Below are 23,152 nucleotides of genomic sequence, written 5' to 3'. Positions count from 1 at the left end.
CCTTATCTCTGCTATGATGTCCTCCACTCTTATCTCAAGTCCAGTGAGTATCCTTTTGATCATTGCTTTAAGTTTTCCATCAGGCATGTTACTGATATCTGTTTCACTTAGATCTCTAGCTGTGGTCTTGTCCTGTTTTTTCTTTAGGAATACATTTCTGTCTCTTCATTTCTCTACCTCTTTATGTCTGTTTCTGTGTGTTAAAGTGAGCTGTGTCTTCTGCTCTTGAAAGTAGTGAATTTATGAAGAGGAGGTCCTGGAGTACCTTGCAGTACAATGTCTCCTGTTCACTAAAAATGGGCACTTCAGCAACTTGGCAGTAATTACACCTTACTGTTGTGACTGAGTCACTTTTCCTCTTAGTGAAGTTGTCTGTACTACTCTCTGCCTGTTGTGGGCTGTGGTTGCTCTCTGTGGTGTTAGTAGGACCCAGGAAGGCCAGCTCCAAGGGGGCTTGCTGCTGGGGAAACTGGGAGTGGGGCAGTGGTTTTAGCAAAGTTTTTGCTGGGCCACCAGTTCTGTGCCAGATCCCCCAAAACACTGGCGGCTTGTGGCTGCATGCTGGGGCTGTGCGAGGCTGGGAGCAGCTGGGTCTGGTGCATAGTGCCGGCTGTGGGTATGTGGCCAGGTGTGGCATGAAATGGCAGCTGGTTACAATGCACAATGGCAACTGGGGGCATGGCAGATGTGTGTGGTGCACTGAGGCAGCTGTGCACCCACTGGCTCATTAGGGCACGCATGTAGCTTTAACATAATTTGCCCTGAGCCCAGGGAAGAGGCTAGCAGGCTTGGAGTGGGTGAGTCCTCAGGAGAACTCATGAGGGTGGTGCATTGCCAAAGGGTCAGGCAGAAGTGCCTGTGCGTCCCCGCCTCTTGCAGGTGGCTCTGTATTTATGTTGGGAAGCAGGGGAAGAACATGGTGACTGCCAGCTCTCTTGTCTTCAGAGAAGTCCCACAGTACACTCTGAAATCAGTATAAACAGGTCCTCTGTTTGCCCTGGTGTTGTATAAACTGCTGCTTTTATTTTGCCTTTCTGGGTAGGCTGCTATTTCTTTAAGGGCAGTGACCCAGCTTTCATTCACTGTCCTGGCTTGTCCAGTGCTGAGTTAGTTGACTTTTAAAGCTCTAGGCTCCAACCACCATTGCTTTTATAAACTTGCAGAATTTAGCCCCTCTGTTTTCTAAAGCCAAACATTAGTCTTCCTCATGTGAGCTCCCTGGGTCAAGGGCTCATTTCTCTCCTCTGGCTACACAGCTCCTTCCCTCCTGCGGGCCACATCCCTTTACCCTTCTGACCTTCCTAACCCTTCAGATGCTGCTTCTTATCTGTATGCAGTTGTAGAGTTGGTTCTGCCAGTCTTCATATCACTCTCTGGTTTGTTGACTTGGGATGTGGGTGACACCTAGTTGAAAATGTGGGACACGGTGAGCTCAGGGTCCTTCTACTCTTCTATCTGCCCAAGCTCTAAGGAGACATGGTTTCTTCTGGAGATTCCAGAAGGTCCTGGAAAATGGGGGTTCAAGAAGGCACACTTGGCTCTAAGAATATGGGAACAAGGCTGGCGTGGGGCTGCATGAACACTGAGTGTAATTTTGGCATTTTAAAAATTTAGTTGAAAACCTTTTGAAGAGGCTTTCTCCAAGAATACGTTCTAATCCTCTAGCCTAGGGCCTGGATCAATGGCCCTTCCTCACCTCATGCCCTGGCCCCACCCTCTCCTCTTCCTTTTCTTATCCAACAGCCTGGGGAGGGATGGTTCAGAGGGAGGCCTTCACCAAGGCAAATACACACAGCAGGTGTGTTGCTGATCACACCTGGGAGGGGAAGCCAGTCCAGTTGCGGCATATGACTTAAATGTCGATGCTTCTTCCAGAAAAGCAGAGGGACTTATGCTATTTATTGTCAGAACAAGTTAAACCAAGCATATGTGGACATCCCTGAAACAGCTGCCACACATTATTCCACCTAGTGATCTCCATAGCTGTTTGGGCCACAAAAAGATGTCCTTTGGGAGTGTAAGTAAGTTCACACGTGAAATATAACAAATGTGGACGTATCCTCACTGTTGAACATCATTTTCTTGCTGATGGAATCAGCAAGCTTGTTAGTTGCTAGAATAAACATGCTCTGATGAGTTGAATGAAAACTAGCATATGGGCCTATTTTTGGAATAAACAATTTAAAAGCACATTTCAGTGCACCTTAGTTATGCCTTTTGTTAATTAAACAATATTTTGATAAAATGGAAAGGCCAGTAATATCACACAGCTTCAGAAATGAAGGATTCCACTCATCAAGCTTATCAAGGTTCATAGTAGGGGAAATCAATCCTGGGCCACTTGAAGGCATAGTTGAATTAGTATTTCTAAGGAATAATATGAAAGTCACCTGAATTAGTTTTAAGATTCAGATCAGTGACTATAAAAGTCCTTTAAATAGATTCTGTAAAGAACCAAAAACATATGATTGGCCAGCTAAGGAAGATAGAGGGTGAGGTGGCAGGTACTAGGCAAGGGAGAGAGAGAGAAAGGCACATGGTTGGTGATCAAAGCACATATTTCCCAAGTCTGCCTCTCAACAGCCCCCAAGGGTGAATAATGTAATCTCCATGTAGTGGGGGAACTTTCTTATGACAGTTGCATTGGAATCTGTTCCCAGGGAGGAAGGGTAGGAGTTTAGGAGAATATCTACAGAGGATGGTGGAATGAGGGGATGGCAAAGGCTCAACGCAGGCTTGAACCATGAGATCATGACCTGAGCCAAAGTCGGGGGGCAGGCTTGAAAAAGAGGTATTAACGAGAGCACTCAGGCAGGACTTATGGGGAAGATGGTGGAGTAGGAGGACCCTAAGCTCACCTCATTTCATGGATACAGTTAGATAACACAACAGTGCAAATAATGCAGAAAACCTTAAGACTGGAAGAACAGACTCCACAACTAAATGTAGAGAAATGGCCACATCAAAGAGGGTAGGAAGGGTGGAGATATGGTCGGGAGCTAAACTGATTCATGGGCCATCTTGGGAGGGAAGGAGTTGGGGGTGAGGAGAGGGGAGAAAAATAAACTATCACAACAGAACTTGTGTAGGGAAGGAGAATTCCCATAGCATTTGGCTTTGAAACCATAGGGGCTGAATTTTGTGAGTTCTTACAACTAGGGGGACTGAAAGCCCGGAATTTTAAAAATCACCAGGCTTAAAAAAAATCAGGCTTGGCTCTGGGAGAGCTAGGAGGACATTAGGAAGCAAAAGTCCCCATGTTTAAAGAGACAGCATAACAAACAGCACATAGAGATCTAGTCTAGAAGCAGCAGTTTGAAAAATGTCAAGAGAATATGGGTGGGAGAGTTATTTACTCATCTCAGAGGGTGTCCCAGAGGGGTGATTCATAGTGAGACTCCTCCAGAAATAAAGGAGCTGGCAGGTGCCATTTTCTGCCCCTGCCCCCTAGCATAAACACATGGCCACCTGTGGGAACCAGCTCAGCACCCACATTAACAACCTACCTTGGTTATACCAAGCCCTGCTCTCCTGTGTTTTGGCAGATCTGTCCTTTCCAGTCATGTTTGCTTGGGTTCTGATGCTGTGTGGCTGCTCCCTGAGAAGACCCTGCAAAGCTTACTAACACCACATCTTCTGACTGTGTGCTTTGCAGGGCCTCAGTCCTGGCAGTGATGGCAGCAGCTGGTAACTTCTCACAGAGGACACATGCACCTTGTTAAAACTGCATGCCGCATCCTGCATGCTTTGAGGGGTGGCCCCAGCCACCCTGATCTCAGCAGTGAAGGCACATCCCCTCTGGCAAAGGACCAATGCCACCTTTTTAAAAGTTCTTACCCCACCCACTAGTATTCAAGAACAGGAGACATAGCTGAGAAACAGACACAGAGAGTTAGAAAAACTGAGGCGACAAAGGACTATGTTCTAAATTAAAGAGCAGGACAAAACTACCACAGCAAGAGACCTAAGTGAAATGGAGATAAGTAATATGCCTAAATAGAGAATTTGAAGCACTAAAATTCGGAAAAGAGTGGAGGACATCAGTGAGACCCTTAACAATGAATTAGTTACCTGGAGGACAGAGTCATGAAAAGTAATTAAGCTAAGTAGGTGAGAGAAAAAAAATTATACAAAATGAAAAGAGACTTAAGAAACAGAGTTAGTACATCAAGCATAATAACAGGGATCTCAGAAGAGAGAAGGGGGTAGAAAATTTATTTGAAGAAATAGATAAAAATTTCCTAATCTCAGGAGAAAACATTTAATCCCAGGAAGCACAGTGATTCCTCCAACAAAATCAAGCCAAAGAAGACTATACCAAGACAGATAGTAATTAAAATGGCAAAAAATATTGATAAAAATAATTGAAAGCAGCAAAACAAAAGAAATCAGTAACTTACAAGGGAAAGCCCATGAGGCCAGCAGGAGATTTTTCAACAGCAACCATGCAAGCCAGAATGGAGTGGCATATAATATATTTAAAGTATGGAATGGGAAAAACTTGCATCCTAGAATACTCTAACCAACAAGGCTATCATTCAGAAAAGGAGGAGAGATAAAGTTTCCCAGACAAACCAAAGCTAAAGGAGTTCGTGACCACTAAACCAAGCCTACAAGAAATGTTAGAGGGGACTCATGTGGAAAGGAGAGACCATAAGTAAGGGTAAGTAGGAAGCACAAAGGCAGTGAAAATAAGCATACTGTAAAAATCAGTCAAAGGAATCACAAAATAAAAGGATGTAAAGTATGACACCCTACACCTAAAGCATGGGGAGGAGAGGAGTAAAGAATGGGATCAAACTTAAACAACCATCACTTAATATAGACTACTATAGATAGAAGATGTTATATATATACCTAATGGTTACCACAAATCAAAAATAAAAAATCAGTAATAGATCTGCAAAAAATAAAGAGAAAGGAAGTCAAATACATTATGAAAGAAAGCCAACTTACAGTCAGAGAAGAGCAAGGGAAGAAAGGAACAGAAAAAAATATACAAAGCCAACACAAAACAAATACAAAATGGCAAAATGGACTAAAAACTCCAATTAAAAGACACGGGGTGGTCGAAAGGATAAAAAAAGAAAACCCATCTATCTGCTGCCTACAAGAGACTCATTTCAGTCCTAAAGACACCTGTAGATTGAAAGTGAAGGGATGAAGAAATATCTATCATGCAAATACAATGTCAAAATAAAGCTAGAATAGCAATACTTGTACAAAATAGACTTTAAAACAAAGTCTGTAAAAAGAGACAAAGAAGAGCAGTATATAATAAAGGGGACAATCAAACAAGAAGATATAGCAATTTTAAATATACATATGCACCGAGCATGGATGCACACCCAAATATATAATACAATAATAAACATAAAGGAACTAGTTGATAATAGTACAGTAACACTTGGGGACTTTAATACCCTACTTACATAAATGGACAGATCATCCAAACAGAACATCAACAAGGGGAATGGTGGGGTTGAATGATACACTAGACCAGATGGATCTAATAGATATATTCAGAATATTCCATTCTAAAACAGAATGCACAGGGAACATTATCCAGAATAGATCACATATTAGCCCAGAGAAACAAACGCAACAAATTCAAAAGGCTCTACGTCTCACCATGCATCTTTTCTGGCTACCACACCATGAAAGTAGAAATAAACCCCAAGTAAAAAAAGACCACAAATACATGGAGTTTAAAAAACATGCTACTGAACAATGAATGGGTCAACCAGGAAATCAAAGAAGAAATCAAAAAGTACATGGAAACATAGAAAAATGAAAACAGTCCAAAACTCTTGGAATGCAGCAAAAGCTGTTCTAAAAGAGAAGTTTACAAAAATACAGACTTACCACAAGAAATTAGAAAAGTATCAAATAACTCAGCCTTACAACCCAAAGGAGCTAGAAAAAGGAGAAAAAAAAAACCCAAAATACAAAAACTAGCAGAAGAAAGGAAATAATAAAGATTAGAATGGAAATAAATTATATGGAAACTAAAAAAAATGAAAACCAAGAGCTTGTTCTTTGAGAAGATCAACAAAATTGATAAACCTCTAGCCAGACTTATAAGGGAAAAGAGAAAGAAAAAAATAGGACTCAAACAAACTCAGAAGTAAAGTGAAAGAGGAGAAATATCAAATGACACCACAGAAATACAAAGGATTGTGAGAGAATATTATGAAAAATTACATGCCAACAAATTTAACAATGTAGAAGAAATGGATAGATTCCTAGAAACATATAAACTGGCAAAAAGAAATATAAAACAGGAAGAAATAGAAAATTTGAACAGACCAGTTACTAGCAGGAAATTGAATCAGTAATTTAAAAAACTCCCAGGAAAAAAAAAAAAAAGAAAAAAAAGCCCAGGACCAGATGCCCTCACAGTGAATTGTACCAAACATTTAAAGAGGAGTTAATGCTTATTATTCTCAAACTATTCCAAAAAATAGAAAAGGAAGGAAAACTCCAAATTAACTCTATGAGGCCAGCATTACTCTGATACCAAAACCAGATGAAGATACTACCAAAAAGACTATTACAGGCCAATATCCCTGATTAACATAGATGCAAAAATCATTAACAAAATACTAGCAAACCAAATTCAACAACACATTAAACCATCATTCACAGGGGCACCTGGGTGGCTCAGTCAGTTAAGCATATGACTCTTGATCTCCACTCAGGTCATGATCTCACGGTTCATGGGTTCGAGCCCTATGCTAATAGTGTGGAGCCTGCTTGGAATTCTCTTTCCCTCTCTCTCTGCCCCTACCCTACTTGTGCGCTCTCTCTTTCTCAAAATAAATAAATAGACTTTACAAAAAGCATTTACAAAGATCAGGTGTGATTTATTCCTGAGATGCAAAGGTGATTCAATATTTGCAAATCAATGTGATACATCATACAATAAGTGAAAGGAAGAAACCTGGTAATTTCAATAGACACAGAAAAAGCATTTGACATAGTACAACATCTATGCATGATAAAAGCCCTCAACAAGGTAAATTTAGAGGGAACATACCTCAAAATAATAAAGGTCTTAAAACGCACAGCTAACATCATCCTCAATGGGGAAAATTGAGAGCTTTTCCCCTAAGATCAGGAACAAGACAATGCTATCCATTCTCACCACTTTTATTCACCATAGTACTGGAAGTCATAGCCATAGCAATAAGACAAGAGAAAGGAATAAAAGGGATCCAAATCAGTAAGGAAAAGTAAAAATTTCACTATTTGCAGATGACTTGATACTATACATAGAATATCTGAAAGAGTACACCAAAAAAATACAACTGAACTGATAATTGAATTCCATGTGGTCGCAGGATACAAAATCAATGTACAGAAAGCCCTTGCATTACTATACATCCCATTTACAATGGCACCCAAAAATAAGATACCTAGGAATGAACCTAACCAAAGAGGTGAAAGACCTGTTATCTAAAAATCATAAAACACTCAGAAAAGAAATTAATGATGACCCAAAGAAACAGAAAGACAATTCCATATGCATGGAAGAAGACCAAATATTGTTAAACTAAATGTAAGATTCAATCCCTATCAAAATACCAACTGCAGTTTTCATAAAAGTAGAATAATCCAAAAATTTGTATGGAACCACAAAAGACGGCCTGAATAGCTAAAGCCATCTTGAAAAAGCAAAACTGGAGGTATCACATCTCTGGACTTCAAGTTGTATTACAAAGCTGTAGTAATCAAAACAGTATGGTACTGGTTCAAAAACAGATGTATAGATCAATGGAACAGAATAGAAAATCCAGAAGTAAACCCACAATTATACGGTAAATTGATCCTCAGCAAATCAGGAAAGGATATTTAATGGCAAAAAGGCAATCTCTTCAACAAACAGTGCAGGGAAAACTGGACAGCAGCATGCAGAAGAATAAAACTAGACCACTTTCTTACACCATACACAAAACTAACTTCAATTTTGATTAAGAAACTAAATGTGAGACCTGAGGCATAGGAACTGTTTTTCTAACATTGACCATAACAAAATCTTTCTAGATATGTCTCTTGAGGCAAGGAAAACAAAAGCAAAAATAGACTATTGGGACTATATCAAAATAAAAAGCTTCTGCACAGTGAGGGAAACCACCAATATCAAAACAACCAAAAGTCAATCTGAATGGGAGAAGATATTTGCAAATATTGTATCTGATAAAGGGTTAGTATTCAAAATTTAGAAAGAACTTAAGAGAACTCAACACCAGAAACCAAATAATGGAATAAAAAATGGGCAGAAGACATGAAGCGACCTTTCTCCAAAGGAGACATCCAGCTGGCCAACAGACACATGAAAAGATGCTCAACATCAATCATTATCAGAGAAGTGCAAATAAAAAGCACAGTCAGAATAGCTAAAATTGAAAACACAAGAAACAACAGGTATTGGTGAGGATGTGGCAGAGAGGGAACCCTCATGCATTGTTGGTGGGAATGCAAACTGGTGCAGTCGCTCTGGAAAGCAGTATGGAGGTTCCTCAGAAAGGTAAAAACAGAACTACTCTATGATCCAGCAATTACACTACTAGGTATTTACTCAAAAGATAAAAAAATACAGGTTTGAAGGGGTACAGGTGACCCCAATGTTTACGGCAGCATTACCAATAATAGCCAAACTATAGAAAGAACCCAAGTGTCCCTCAATAGATGGATGGATCTAAAGAGGTGGTATATATATATGGAATATTATTCAGCCATAAAAAAGAATGAAATCTTTGCATTTGCAACAACATAGATAGATCTAGAGAGTATAATGCTAAGTGAAATGTCAGAAAAAGACAAATACCATATGATTTCACTCATGTGAAGTTAAAGAAACAAAACAAAGGAGCAGTGGAGGAAAAAGAACAAACCCTTAACTATAGAGAACAAAGTATGGTTACCAGAGGGGAGGTGAGTAGGGTTTGGGTAAAATAGGTGAAGGGCATTGGGAATGCCCTTGATGAGCACTTTGTAAGATATGGTATTCTTGAATGGCTATATTATATACCTGAAATTAATACAATATATGTTCACTATATGTAGCACTGTATGTTAAAATAAAATAGAGTTCAATTATACAGCTTAAGAAAGGAACAACTTTTGGGTAGAAGGTGGCATTGGTTGGGGAGGTATGAGAGAACAGGTAGAGACAGGAAGTGGTTTGGGCAACAGAATGTTGGGGGGAGATGTGCTGCCAAACACCGAGGATGAGGAGGCAGGGGGCTTTAAGAATGAGGATTGTACAATGTTCAAACTTTGGTCATGGGCATTACTGGGATTCAAACCCCACCTTGGCCCCAGTAAAGCCTTAACATGAACTGGGAAGTGACCATGCAAACAGGGTTCCCTTGCAATTCCCAGAAATCTGTGGAGGTGGACAACAGACTTGCCCACAGGATTGGGGAATAGGAAGCAGGGCCCATTTCAATTAAACCTTCAAAGACAGAGTGAACTTGACTGACATCAGTGTTAAATGAATTTAACAGAGGATCATGTTGAGACTTGGACAAGTTATGAAACTGGCTTAAGGCAACACAGCAAGTTAAATGGCAGGGCTAGAACTTGAACTCTGGTCTCACAGCCCCAGGCTTCTTATTCTACTGTTACCTTCTCTGGAACAGAAGCACAGCACCTTGCAAAGTCAGACCTGAGGCTCCTGGAGATATAGACTTGGGTGTTCTGTGGGTTTTGCTAGCATGTTAGGCTGTGTTTTCAGAAGTGGAGATAAAAATGGGGATATTAATGCTTGCTATTTGCCTTGCAGGCACAATGACAAAAAAAAGACCTTCCTGACACATCACCCTGCATTTCTACTGGGAGAATGACGGACTTGCCTCTCAACTTTTAGAAGGTCTGTAAAAAAGCACTATTCTTGGTCTCACCCTCCCTCACCTTTCTACCTGGCCTAACATCACCTGAACTCTCAGACTTTCCATGGTGGGAGCCTCAGAACTGGGTGACTCAGCTTTTATGTAGCTTTTGTTTGTTTTAAACCAAAAAATAGTTCTTCTTGCTCATATACTCAGGTGCCAGTCAGTGATTATCAGGCACCAGAGCCCTGGAAATCCTACTGTTTAAATGGCTACCAAAATCTTCACTTGGAAGAGGACCTTGGGCTCAAGTCAGTGATGGATTGTGGGGTTTTGGATAAATTAAAAAAATTTTTTAATGTTTATTTTTGAGAGAGAGAGACACAGAGTGTGAGCAGGGGAGGGGTAGAGAGAGAGAGGGAGACACAGAATCCAAAGCAGGCTCCAGGCTCTGAGCTGTCAGCACAGAGCCTGATGCAGGGTTCAAACTCATGAGCCTTTGAGCTGTGAGATCATGACCTGAGCCAAAGCTGGCTGCCTAACCAACTGAACCACGTGCGTGCTTCTAAATCTTTTTTCTAAATCTTTTTTTTTTTTTTGCCTGGACCTCAGCTTCCTGATGTGCAAAATGAGGGGAAACAGACCCTGGTCAGATCAGTGGTTTCCAAAATGGTGTCCATAAATTTGGCAGGAGAAGCCAATAAGGTATCTCCAAAGCCATTAAAAGCCAAATGCTATCTGGTTGTTGTCCTGGAGTGGAAGACACCAAATCTCTGGCTTTGGGCCAGAATTAGACCATTGTGTTAGCTCTGTATGTGGTCTGCCGATCAGAAACTCAATGGGGTAGTTATGTTCATAGGAAAATATACAAGTAAACTAACAAATTATTAACTAGTAAATACAGTCTGGGAAACAAAAGCTTCCAAAGCAGCAGGTCTATGGAGGAAAGACCTGGGAAGTATCAAAAGGTGTTTGGAGATCACTTAGATGATAAAATCTCAAAAATATAAGCCAAATAAGGCATACTCCCTAGAGTGACATGTGAAATACTGAGAAACTCAGGGGACACTGCACGCCTAGCCAATATAATAAACGGGCAGAATATTCAAGGAATACTAAAGACCTAGCACTTACTAATGTGGAGATAACCAAAGTGATCCTGGGTCTCACTGACCCCAAACCTGATTCCAGACTGGTGGGGTGATAAATGGTGGCCATCTCTTGCTGGTTTCTTCCAGAGCTGACCACAGATCTCAGGAGCAGTGTGACATGCTGCCTGGACACTGGCTCTTCCATTCCTTCTGCTTCCTGGTCAGCTCCTTCCTGCCACTTGAGGGTCTTGGTTGAGATGGTTCCAGGTAAAGATGATTCCATCCTGTTTGATGCCAAAGGGAGTCTGGCGGGTAGATATTAGTTCACCACAATGTCTGCTCCATGGGGACTGGGCTTTTTTTTTTTTTTCTTGCTGCCTCTTTCTCCTTTGCTATGTCTGATCTGTGCCTTATGCATGGTAGTTTCTCAATTCATGTGTATTGAATGCAACCCAGAAAATATGCACCTTAACTTTTAAAAGACCTCTTCTGTGTCAGCAAGAGTCCTGTGGAGGTGAGTCATCTGCCTTCTCCTTGGCTCTCCCCATTCTGTTTTCTCATGGTTCCTGATGGACTCTGATGCAGGCATGGATTTCTCTAGAATAAACCACTTTCCAGTTCAACACTGGTGATTCTGGATGTTCCCATGATTTCAGGCTCACACCCTGCACTGATCCCTACAACTCTGGGTCTGAATTCCTGTGTTCAGTTTTATTGCCTGTAGTAGTTTTCTATGGCTAATGTAACAAATTACCACAGATGTGGTGGCTTAACCCAATACAAATTTATTATCTGGAGGTCAGAAATCTGAAATGAGTATTAAAGGGTTAAAATAAAAGTGTCACCAGAGCTGTGTTCTTTTCTGGAGTCTGTAGGAGTCAATCCATTCTTCATCTTCTCTAGTTTTTAGAGGCGCCAGCATTCCTTGGCCTGTGGCTGTATCACTCCACTTCCTGTTTCCATCAGCCTATGGTCTGCTTCCATCACCACCGACTCTGATCTTCCGGCAGTCCTCTTACTAGGAACCTAATATGGGGCCCAGCTGGATAACCAGGGACAATTTACATATCTCAACATCCTTAAATTTACCACATCTGCAAAGTCCCTTTTATAAGATAACATTCATAGGTTTAGCGATGAGGATGTGGACATCTTTAGGGGGCCATGATTCTGTCTACTGCACAGCTCCACCCCATGGCTGGCACAGAGGATTTCCTGAGCAGTCTAAACAATGTGGTGGGTGTGGCATGACCACAATTAGGGCTTCTTTTTGGTGTCTGCTCCCCATGAACTCTGGTCTATCCATAGCGCCCACAAAGATGGAAGAGATCAATGCTATTGGGTGTGACCGGAAAGATTCTTTCTGATGTGCCCACTGGAAACCACACTGTCATTTGCTGGATGTTGTGGTTCTAGGATATTTTGCCCCACTAATCTGATCACAGGCCTTGGAGTCCCAAAGAGCTAAAAAAAAAAAACAAAAAAAAAATCTCTAAGGTTGAATATGTAGTTTCCTTCAGAGTCTTTATCTTCAGCCCCCACTGCTTGTAATTATCTTTGAACAGAAGCCACTGTGGAGAATGGAAGAATATCTGTGGCTGGGGATGGCTGATTGAATGATGCAGTGTAGGATTCTGGGCAGAGGCAGGCAGATCGGGCCAGCAGTGCAAGAAAATAAGTCACTAGAGATGTCTCCTTCTCTCCTCAACCTTATTTTCCTACAACTTACAGGTAGCCCTGCCACAAGCCTCAACACAAGCCTTATGGTTGGCCCGTGGTCAAAGCAGAGGATGTGGCATTCATTGGTCCTCTGATGATGCCCAGGACCTATGACAGACCCATCTGTGTTGCTGGGCTGGCCAGGAAGCTGTAGCTGTCCTGGCATGGACACGCTGGCAGACAAATGCTGATGCCACTTCAAAGAACCACCCTTCCAGGTGCTGAGGGCAGCTTTTCTGCTGCTCACGCTGTGTCATTGTTTATTTTTGCAAGGCGCCCAGCTGTTGTGGTGATGATATTTATATCAATAAGTGTTCTATTCATCTGCCGTTGTTAGGGGATGCTTGCCAGCTGCATATGGCAGCCAACGTCATGGCCCTTCTAAGCCCGATGGTTTTGACGTTAGAGAATCAATTCTCAAAGGCTGTATCAACATCTGGGGCTGAGAAATCTTCATTCACCCAAGACCCACCCTGGAAGGGGGGGCTATAGCCAATGACCTTGACCCTTGCTTTGCTATATGTATGTCCCAAAGTGAGATTCTTTGACACTCCTCCTCTGTGCCTGAACTCCGGTTTTGCAAAAAGCGCTTCTGGAAAAGGGGAACAGCAAACAGTATTTCACAGGCTCTACTTCATTCCTGGGCTCATGGAGCAGAGTTCACCATTTTACTTTCTTAGGCAAAGGAATAGGGCGGTGATGCCTTCTGAGTCTGGAACTCCCCAGAGGCCTTTGTTTTATGGGAATCCATTTAATTTCATGGTTATCTTATCTTGGATTCTAGCCCCATGTACTGATTGAGCCCCTTGGAGTTCACCTTTTTTCCTCACACACCATATTCAGCCTGTCAGGATATTTTGTTGAGTCTCCCTTCAGGAGATATCCAGATTCCACTCCATGGCTACCACGTAGTTCAAGCTGCCATCACATCCTTAGCAAATAGACTCCTTCCCCTTCCCAGACCATTGGTCTATTTACAACACAACAGCTAGAGGGGTTTTTTTAAAGGTCAAAGTATGTCACTCCTCTTCTCAAAACCCATTAGTGGCTCCCTTCTTCTCTCAGAGTAAAACCCAAGTTCTTCCTAGGACCCCTAAGGGCTTCCATGACTTGGCCTCGCCATGTGTCTGTGTCACCTGCCGCTGCTGTCTCCATATTCACTCTGTCCCAGTCACAATGGCCTCTGTCCTGTTCCTCAAATGTGCCAGGCATGTGTGCACCATAAGGTGTTGGTGTGGGTTGTCCTTTTTCCCTGTGATGCTCTCCCCAGAGATGATCACATGGCTCATCCTCTCACCTCCTTCAAAAGTATGCTTATGTGTGACCTTCTCAATACAGCCCGCCTTGATCACTCAATCACAATTGTATTCCATGCCCCAAACCTGCCTTCCAATCTTCCTCTTAGTTTTTTTCCAAACACTCATCACCTTCTAACATATAATTGAGTACACTGTGGGGACTTTGTTACATATTTTCTCCTTCACTTTAGAAGTTGCACCAGAGATGGGAATTTGTTCTTTTGCTTTCTCTGTCTTGTTCACGATGCATTCTAAGCACCTGGCATAGCTTTTGGAAGACAGCAGGTACTCCACAAATATAGGTGAAGGATGAGCGAATCTCTCTTGAATGTCTCTCATGTGCACATCCCACTGGGGACTCAATTTCATCCCGATAATCTGCATTCCCCGCGTCCTCCTGTCTTTCCCTTCTTGGCTGGCACATCCCCAGATGCCTGACTGCCCTGACTTGAGCTCCTCCCACCACCCACAACTTCTCCTTCTCCTTCACCTCCCGCATACAACTGCTCCCCAAACCTGTAGACTTCCATCTGGGAACCCAGCTTTCATGTCCAAGCCCAGCTGTCCCGCCTCCTGGTCACCTCCCAATCACTACCTTTCTTTTCTGTACACCTGAAGAATCTGCCTCCTAGTCTCCTGGATTCTTGGTTTCTCTTTAGCTTTTTCTCCTCACTGGTCCCTAGACTCAACTTTCTAACAGGAACTCAACCATACCACGGCTTAAAATCTGTAGGATCTCTCCTTCCTAGATAGCAAATATTGTCTAACAGTGCTCCTCGGAACCCGAGAGTTCACAAAGGCACCCAGAGTCCTGACTCGAAGAGACATCGGGGGACCAGAAGGCCAGTCTGGGTGGAGCTCAACTCCCGTCCCAGGTGGCTTCACCACGGATATCTCTTGATCACACGTGCTTGGGCAATATGGCACTTACATGAAAGCTTTTATTCAAAGAAAGGGTTCTGTTGCTTACAAATAAGGGTCTGACCCAATGCTGCAGGCCAAGGCCTGGACTCTGAAGCCCACATGGGTAGCGCTCTGCAAGCAGGGCTCTGCTGAATTTTCCAGCCTCACCACCCTCCTCTGCTCCTGACAGACCCTGAGCCCCAGCTCCACTGCATTCCCAGCTGTTCTGCAGACAAGCCACACACACGCACAGCGCCTTGCCTTTGCCCTGCTGTTTCCTCTGCTCTGAGTGCCTTTTCCCAGCTCACTCAGCCCTACACACCCAAACCTCTGCTGCCTTCTTCAAGGCCAAAGTCACCTTCTTTTTGAAGTCTTCCCTCACCCTCTGGGCAGAATTAATTGCTCCCTGTTCCCAGCCAGCACAGCACTTCGCGGCTGACCTCTATTATAGCGCTGCCACGTGAGGTTGGGACAATTTGCTCATCCGTCTCTGTACCAAGACTGTGAGCTCCTGCAGGGCTGAGACCGCAGCTCAGATCCACTTTATTTTATCCCCACACAAGGCCGGCACACACACAGGAGTGCACTGAGTTACTGTGAGTTTCTTTCAAGACAGTGAAAGGATCACTTTTCAAAAACCTGAAAGGATATTCCCACTTTTCCCACCCAGGAATGGCTGTCCTGCTATGGGGACTTGGGCTCCAGAAGCTGTCCCATGACATGTGCTTTAGGCACATGATGCTTGGGGCTGTCAGACCCTGGGGGGCTAAAGCATGAAGCCCACCTGGACACAGGGGTCATGTGGGATGAAGCCAGGATCGTCAGGGTGGCTAGTGGGCAAAAGGTCCACGGTTCAAACTCCAGGTTCTGTCAGTGCTGGGTGCATCTCCTAGGGGGCAGGCTAGGTGGGTGGGTGGGTGTGGCCAGGCATCACAATATGCTGAAGGACTGGGGATGCTCAGCCTCTCGGCTCAGTGTGCTCAGTGTGACTTGGAGCAAGACCCTAATCAGTGCATGGGGGATGGAACAGAATCTGGCTCTGGATGGAGAAGGAGGGCTGGACAAAGCCTATAAACAGGGGGAGTCATTGCTGGAAATTAGAGGGCTCAGGGGTGGCAGGGCCTGGGAAGAGACCTCCAGCCTCCACTGGCAGCAGGATGGGCTGGATTGGTGCTGGAAGCCAGACAGTGCCCATCAGCAGACAGCTCGGCTGGGCAGAGGAAGCACTATGCTGGCCTTCAGGCTCTCCCTCCAACTCCTGGGCATGGCTACCCGAATGCCTCTGAGCACCTATGGCAGTGGCTGGGCCCCTCCTACCTGGGCAGTGTCCATCTCATTCAGCATCACCACGGAGGAGCAGTTATAATCGAACACTAGCCTCCAGAAGTCTGCCACGGTGTTGGGTAGAGGGTGCTGGGTGACCACGAAGGCGGCAGGCTGCTTGTGGCTCTGACAAAGGAATGACATAGGCTTCGTAAAATACACATCCATCAGTGATGTTCTGATGATGATGAGGCTTGGATGGCTGCCAGAGGCCCCCCGAACCTGCCAAACAGATTGCACAAACACCTACCTGTTCTGTTATCTCTCGGTGCCCAGGTGACAAAAGGGGGCCTCCTCATAATGAACTCATTCTCCTCTAAACTAAGACATTTTGTTAGGAAAGTGTCACTCGGCTGGGGATTATTCAAATTATTTATGTTCTGGAGCTCAGCAAATAATCATCATTACAATATGAAATGAAAGATTCTGGATGCAGATTTGCTGCTCTGCTGGCCAAAGCACCTCCTGGGACATTAGGGACCTCGATGTGATCCTGTGCCCACAATGCTAGAGGAGGGGTTGGCTCAGCCCAAGGCAGAGAGCCTCCTGAAGGAGCTTCTATTGCAGGGGACTCACTCCTGCCCCAAGGCCTGGCTGAAGATGGGCACTGTGTGCTGTGAGACAATGGGCAGTGGGGGGTGCTCAGGTTTTAGAGTCACAAAGACCTGGGGATCAAATGCAGCTTTCCAACTTGTATGTTATAAGTCATGTGTACAGATCCATCCATCCATCCATCCATCCATCCATCCATCCATCCATCAATCATTTGTATAGTGCTGGCCAGTTACTAGATCTTTCCAAACTCAGGTTCTTCATCTGGGAAAGGGGAATCACAACTCCAAAGGGGTATTGTCATATAGACCGAATGAGATTTACATTTGAAAAGACCAGCACACAAGAACAGACTGCGAACCCACTGGCAGGGCAGAAACAGAACTTGGTTCTTCATCCTTGGCCCCAGTGCTGTGGCTGGCACATGAGACACCCAGCACAGGTCCAGAAAACAAATGGATACAGTCCCATGTTACAGATGGGGAAACAGGCCCCCATAAATGAGCTTGTGATAGTCTGGGCTACACTGGAAGGTCCGACTGGGCCCTATTCAGTATAGTATCTTGTGAGGGGTGTGGAAAGATTGGAGGAGGAGGGCTTCTCCTTTAGTGGTCTGTGAAACTGGAGATGATCCATAACCTATGTTCTTAACAAGCTTTCTTGAGAGACAGCCCTTGTGGCAGACACAGCTGTTTTCAGTAGAGGGTCGAGTCAGCAAGAAGATAGGGAGAATAGAGGGGCTTGCCTGTCTGGGCCAGGGGAAGACCAGGGCAGAAGACCTTGCCAACCATACTACATAAAGCACCTGTCCGTTCCATTATCTCTTGATGTCCTGGGCAAAAAAATGCCTTACAGCTGTGGATGTCATGTAGGCATGAGGCTCCTGTCTTCCAAGGGCCTTCTTCTGGCCAGTGGAATGTTCAAAGCGGGGAGTCTGGGCGGGCAGAACTCTAGCTGCAGAGAGCAGGTCTTTGAGCCATTTCTAGACACAGAAAAGAATCTAGATTTTAAAATTCAGAAACCAGGATCCAGACCCTGGGCTCCGCCCTTTCTGAGCTAGTTGACCTGGAGATGGTCATGCAAATACTCTGAGCCTCAGTATTCCATTTTGAAAATGGGGACAATAACACCCAAACACAGAATGAGTCAGGGTAAGTCCAGGGCCTGACATGGTGCCCAGCGCTTGGTGAATGGTAGCTCTCTTTCCTTTTCCCCTGACTCTGTGATAAATGCTCTGTTAGGCCAGCATGCCTCACAAAGCCTTATCTGAGAGTATGTTCAAGATCCGCGCTCCTGCCGGGTTTCGGGGATCAGCCGGCAATCCATTTCATGGATAACATCATCCTTTACCAGGGGAAACATTAAAAATTAACCCAGAGGACTTCATATTTTTCTGCTGGGAGCAAAGCTGCTATGGTTACCAGATAATGCACAGACTGAACTGGAATACAGATAAGGACTTTTTTTTTTTTTTTTTAAGAAAGGCAAAGGCCCAGTGATGGCTCACAGGAGAAATGCCCTGTGGACAAAGAGAACACAAGCAGCATCAGAGCTTGGCAGAAGGCATGTGGCTCCAGGCAACATCTAACCCACTAAAGTAGAGGCCAGAAGCATGTTTGATCCTTACACAGATGAGGATGCCAGGGGGAGGGAGTTGGGACAAGTGGGAGAAAAAGCAATGAGGAACCTGGAAGTGAGTATACCTGCAGGCCCCATCTCCTGACACACACGCACACATATGCACATATGCATGCACACATACACAGACATGCACACATAAACCATAGAGGACTCTAAGATAAAGGACAAAGGTCTTCCCTTCTCTATTTGATCTGACCAGGACAAGGCTCCCTGCTTCTGGACCCGTAGCCGCTGTCTCCATGGAGGACCTGGGGTAGGTACCCTGTGGGCCAAGGCCAGGGCAGGCCCTGATAGAGCTGAAAAGCATTAACCTGCCATCACCTGCCTCCAACACTGAGGCCCCTTGAGGAGAGTTTTAGGAGGGTCAGAAGTCAGAGAAGTAGTTGGCTTTGACCCCCGGACAGAGCACCCCACATTCTTGCCTGTTCTGGGTGAGACGGGAAGTCCACATGGGCTGGATGGATGTAACCATGGACATGAGTGAGAAGGGGAACCTGGAAGGGCTTATTCCCAATCAGGCAATGGTATTCTTGGTCCTGAACCTCATGAGGCAAGATGTCTGTGTCTTACTGGATGGCACAAACTGTGGGGAGGCCCAAGGAATGAATTCTAGAGTAGGAGTCCTGGGCTCTGGCTCTGCCAGCAGCTTTCAGGTGACCTTGAGCAAATCTCTTCCTCTTTCTGGTCTCAGTGTCCTTTGCTGAAAAGTACAAGGATGAGACCAGAAAATCCATGGCTCCTTCCTGCTGCAAGTATCTCTACATCCAGGAGGTTGAGGAATGATCACTGGAAGTAGCTAAAGGACCCAGAGGGGAAGCATACGAGTCAGGAACATGGACTCACTGGGGCAAGGACATGACCTCCTAATTAGGGTCATGACCCTAAACCAGGTCAGGGTAGGAGTGCCCTTCTTAGACTTGCTGCTGAGAAGGCAGGAGATTCAGTGCCTCTGACAGAGCAGTCAGGCACATGGCCCATGCCCTTTGCTAAACCCATCACCTGTCCAGTTACTGAGCACCTACCATCTTCCAGCCTCATTCTGGCCTCTGCACAGGAGGTATCTGGGAGCCTGCCTGGGAGCTCCCTAAGGGCAGAACCTATGTCTGCACCATCTTGCATTCCATGGCTCAGGCCCGAGGTCGGGCATCGAGAACGTCTCCTGAACTAACCTTAAGGCTGAGAGTCAGCTCTATGGGCAGCAGGAGGGTGTACTGGAAAAGTACAGCTTGTGCTGTGCTGTCATGGACCCATTTTGTGCTTTTGGTCTATTCTTTCCAGGCTTGTGGGAGCAAAGAGCCAAGAACATGGCTTGTATGCAGGTTTGGACCAGAGCCTTCAGGGGGAGCAAAGGTCCTTGTGGTCAGGAAGATCAGAAGCAAGGAGAGGCTGGTTGGGGGTGGTGGTGTCGGGTGCCAGAGCCCTGGGCTCCAGCCATCTCCCCCTTGAAGAAACCTCCCAGCGCGGGCCAGCCAGGGCTCAGCTTACGTCCATCAGTGCGGCATTGACGTAGTTGCTGGGTTCCCCATCCACCGAGATAAGGAAGGGCAGGCAGCGGTCCAGAGGCAGGACATCCATGCTCCGGTTCTTATCGTGGTTCCTGGGCAGGAGCCCGATGCTGCAGTCCTCTGGCCGGACGCGGGGAGTCACAATGTTGAGGGTCTGCAGGGCACAAAGATAGACAGGTAGCCACTACTCAGGCAGTTGCCGTGAACAGAGGAGACAGTGAGGTTCAAAGCCAGCCTACCCCACTCTATCTCCATCCTGAAAGCTGAGCCCTCCTGTCCTTCCCCAGGACTCATTCCTCTCCCATGCGATGCCCTCTCCTGTTGGCTCCTGACTCCCAGCCCATCTCCTGTTGGCTGCTCCATGCAGGCTGAGAGCTTCTACCGGGGCTGTGAGACACCGCCATGCTTCTAAGGCTGCAGAGACAGCATGCCCACACGCAGAGCAGACACAGGCTGCCAACACCTGCCAGCCATTTGAGCTAAGCTGCTCATCTCTGTAAAGGGTGGGCTGGCCAGGAAGTCAGGGGGTGGGGGTGGGGAATCCCCAATGAGGGTTATGCATCCCTTGAAGTGCCGAGGAAGGAGGGAAGGGATTTCACTAATGTTCCTCTTATAGAAAACGGTTTTTGGAATGTAAGGGTGTCTGGATGAGCTGCTCAGGCTGGGCCAGAGACCCCCGGGGGCAAGCTCTAGGAGTCTGGAAAATATCAGGGTTGTGTTGTGCAGAGTGAATCTTGCAAGTGTGGGGTCACAGCTGAATTGCCCAGCCAGGAGACCAGATACTCTGTGCACCCAGGAGGGGGCTGTGGCCTCTGTCTTTCTCCTTACTCAGCACCTGGTCTCCTCTCCTGATCAGTAAAGCTTCTCTTTGAGGGAGCATGGGGGTTCTGGCCTGGCTGTTGTATCTGCCTATGGAACCAGGGACTGGGTACTTGCCCCTCAGTTCCTGGAGCTTCCTTGCTTCCTGCTGCCTGGTTCTCAGCTCCCGTTGCTCAGGTAAGACCCTGGCACTGACCTCAGGACAACGGGCTGGCCTCTTGGCTTACTCAGTCACTCATGTCCAGGCCTCCAGACCAAGGTGGCCACCATTCTGGCCACCTGGGCTACAGGGTACAGATGTGCTACGTCTGAGCTGAGCTCTGGGATGGTGCTTCCCAAAGTTCAATGTGCAGACAAGTCATCCAGAGATCTTGTTAAACTCCATGGTCTTGTTCAGTAGATGTGGGTGGAACCCAAGATTCTACATTCCTGATGTAGAAGCTTATGATGCTGGTCTTCAGACCCTACCCCTAGTGAGGATCTAGGACAGACACACCTCTAATTGCACAGAAATAGTAAGAAAAAATCTGAGTCCGTCCAGGAACGGCAGAGCATGAAACTCACACCTGTGTTTATAAACCTGTCTCCACCCACAGCTAGGACTGGACTAGAACTAAGTTAGTTCAAAAACATACTCAGAGTTAAAACAAGCGTTAGCAGTCACCGAGTGACTGGTTAATAGTTGCTCACGGCTGTGCGCTGTACGTTCGAGAATACATTCTGCAGCTGTCTGGAGCTGCAGACGCTGGGAGCACCAGAATTATCAGTTCTCACGAAGAAAACCCCACGGACTGATCAGTGCTGCTGAAGTTGGCTGGTCCCTGAGCCTGGGATTTGCTCATACCTGAAATTCATCTTTGATCTGGCTGGAGTTGGTCTGGGGGTCCAACCTGCTGATGTTGTAGTAGAGAGAGCGGAACTCACACACGGGGATGGCGGTGTTGCCGCAGAGGCAGGCTTCCAGGATGGCATCGTGCACAAACACATACTGCTCCTGTCCGGCCAAGGCGAGAAGAGGGTGCTGGGTGAGGATAATGGCCTGGGAGTTTGTTTTCCAAACTGAATCCCATGGCTGTGAAGCAGGGCCAGGATTCAGGCTGCAGAATCACTGCTTCCTATCCGAAAACCCACAGGGCCAACTGCCGTGATTCTCAGTGATCACCTGTGCAATGGTGATTTTTGTCACCGGTTTAAGACTGACCTGTGTAGACACTGATGAAAGTTAGAAACTTCTGAGTGTGCTGCAGTAGGGTTCTTGGTACCTGGCTTATGTTCCCCCAGCTTTCACCTTTACCTTGAAGCCTACTTACTGGAAGCACGTGAGGTTCATGCCAAGGGGTTTCCTCTAGCCCCAGGCGCACACCCGGGCCGGGCGAGCCAGCAGCGCTGAAGAGCCAGTGCTCTGGAAAGCAGCCCTCAAGCAGTCAGCTGGAGAGCTGGGGTGTAAGTACCTAAGTTTCCTTCTCTCTCAGGTGGGAGATTCGGAAGGGCACGTTGCATGCTACCTCAGAGATGCCAGTAGGCTTGGGCTCCAGTTGTTCACAGGGTTAAACACTTTGCAAAACACCTTAACAGTGTCACAAAGCTTGGTTTCCTTTCCTTCTCTTTGCTTTCCAACCAGTGAGTTTTGGAATCGCTTCTCAAATAAATCACTTACCCTCATCTCCTTATCTCTGGGTCTCCTCCTGAGCCCTGCCCTCTGCCACCTCTGTTCTTTGCACCTGCTGTTCTCTTCTCCCCGAGCGCCATTCCCTGTTTCCTGTGGCCCCTATGCCTCATCCCCTCTGGACGGCCTTCTGCACCTCCACCAGGTGGAAGCTGCTGCTGTTGCTCCCAGGCCCTTAACATGTGTTGAGTGCTCTCTTGCAGAGCTTGGCCCTACATAAAACACTTAACCAGATGCATCACGATCATCTATTTGAATGTCTGTCTCCCCCACCAGACAGCAGGGACCATGTGTCTAATGCCAGCCAGCAAGCCTGTCTTCCGCAAGCATGAACCTGGGAACAGATAAAGCAGCCTCTCGGCTATATTGCAGCCTCACCAAGAAGTCTAGACACTAGCCCACGGCAGGGTCCTGTGTATATAAGCTTGTAACTGCAGGGGTGACTGGCCATGCCCAAAGCCAGCACTTCCCTTTGCAGGACTGGTGATGGATGCAGCTTCTTATCTGCCTTAGCTGGCTTCCTGGGCACCCACAGCCTTCCCTAGAACCAGACGATCAGCTTTTATAATAACCAGCAAGGGCTTTGAGGGGTAGGGTAGGCAGAAAAGACGGCCTAACAAGAAAGCATGGTTCAGGGGGAAGTGCTTGAGCCTTGGAGTCACATGGACCCATCATCCCCCTATGTGAGCACTTGGGGATCCAGCTTCTCAGTTTCTTTCTCAGTAAAATGGGGGTACCAATAGGATCCCTGTCTGATAGCCTTGTTGTGAGGAGTAGAGGCAATACCCTGAATACACAG

At 45.9% G+C, this 23,152-nt stretch overlaps 1 protein-coding gene across 1 annotated transcript in view; it reads right to left on the bottom strand.

Annotated features, from left to right (window-relative positions):
• PTPRT (protein tyrosine phosphatase receptor type T) overlaps positions 1 to 23,152 on the bottom strand; it is a 703,891-nt gene that overhangs the window by 11,492 nt on the left and 669,247 nt on the right. The window contains exons 25-27 of the mRNA XM_077778839.1: positions 21,532 to 21,681; positions 19,849 to 20,022; positions 16,165 to 16,296 (exon numbers count right to left, since the gene is read on the bottom strand). Coding sequence (XP_077634965.1) covers positions 16,165 to 16,296; positions 19,849 to 20,022; positions 21,532 to 21,681 — 456 coding nt within the window. The remainder of the gene's footprint in view (positions 1 to 16,164; positions 16,297 to 19,848; positions 20,023 to 21,531; positions 21,682 to 23,152) is intronic.

The sequence above is a fragment of the Crocuta crocuta genome, unplaced genomic scaffold (genome assembly GCF_008692635.1).
Source record: "Crocuta crocuta isolate KB4526 unplaced genomic scaffold, BGI_CrCroc_1.0 scaffold248, whole genome shotgun sequence".
Classification (NCBI taxonomy): domain Eukaryota; kingdom Metazoa; phylum Chordata; class Mammalia; order Carnivora; family Hyaenidae; genus Crocuta; species Crocuta crocuta.
This window is presented reverse-complemented; position numbering and strand designations above follow the sequence as displayed.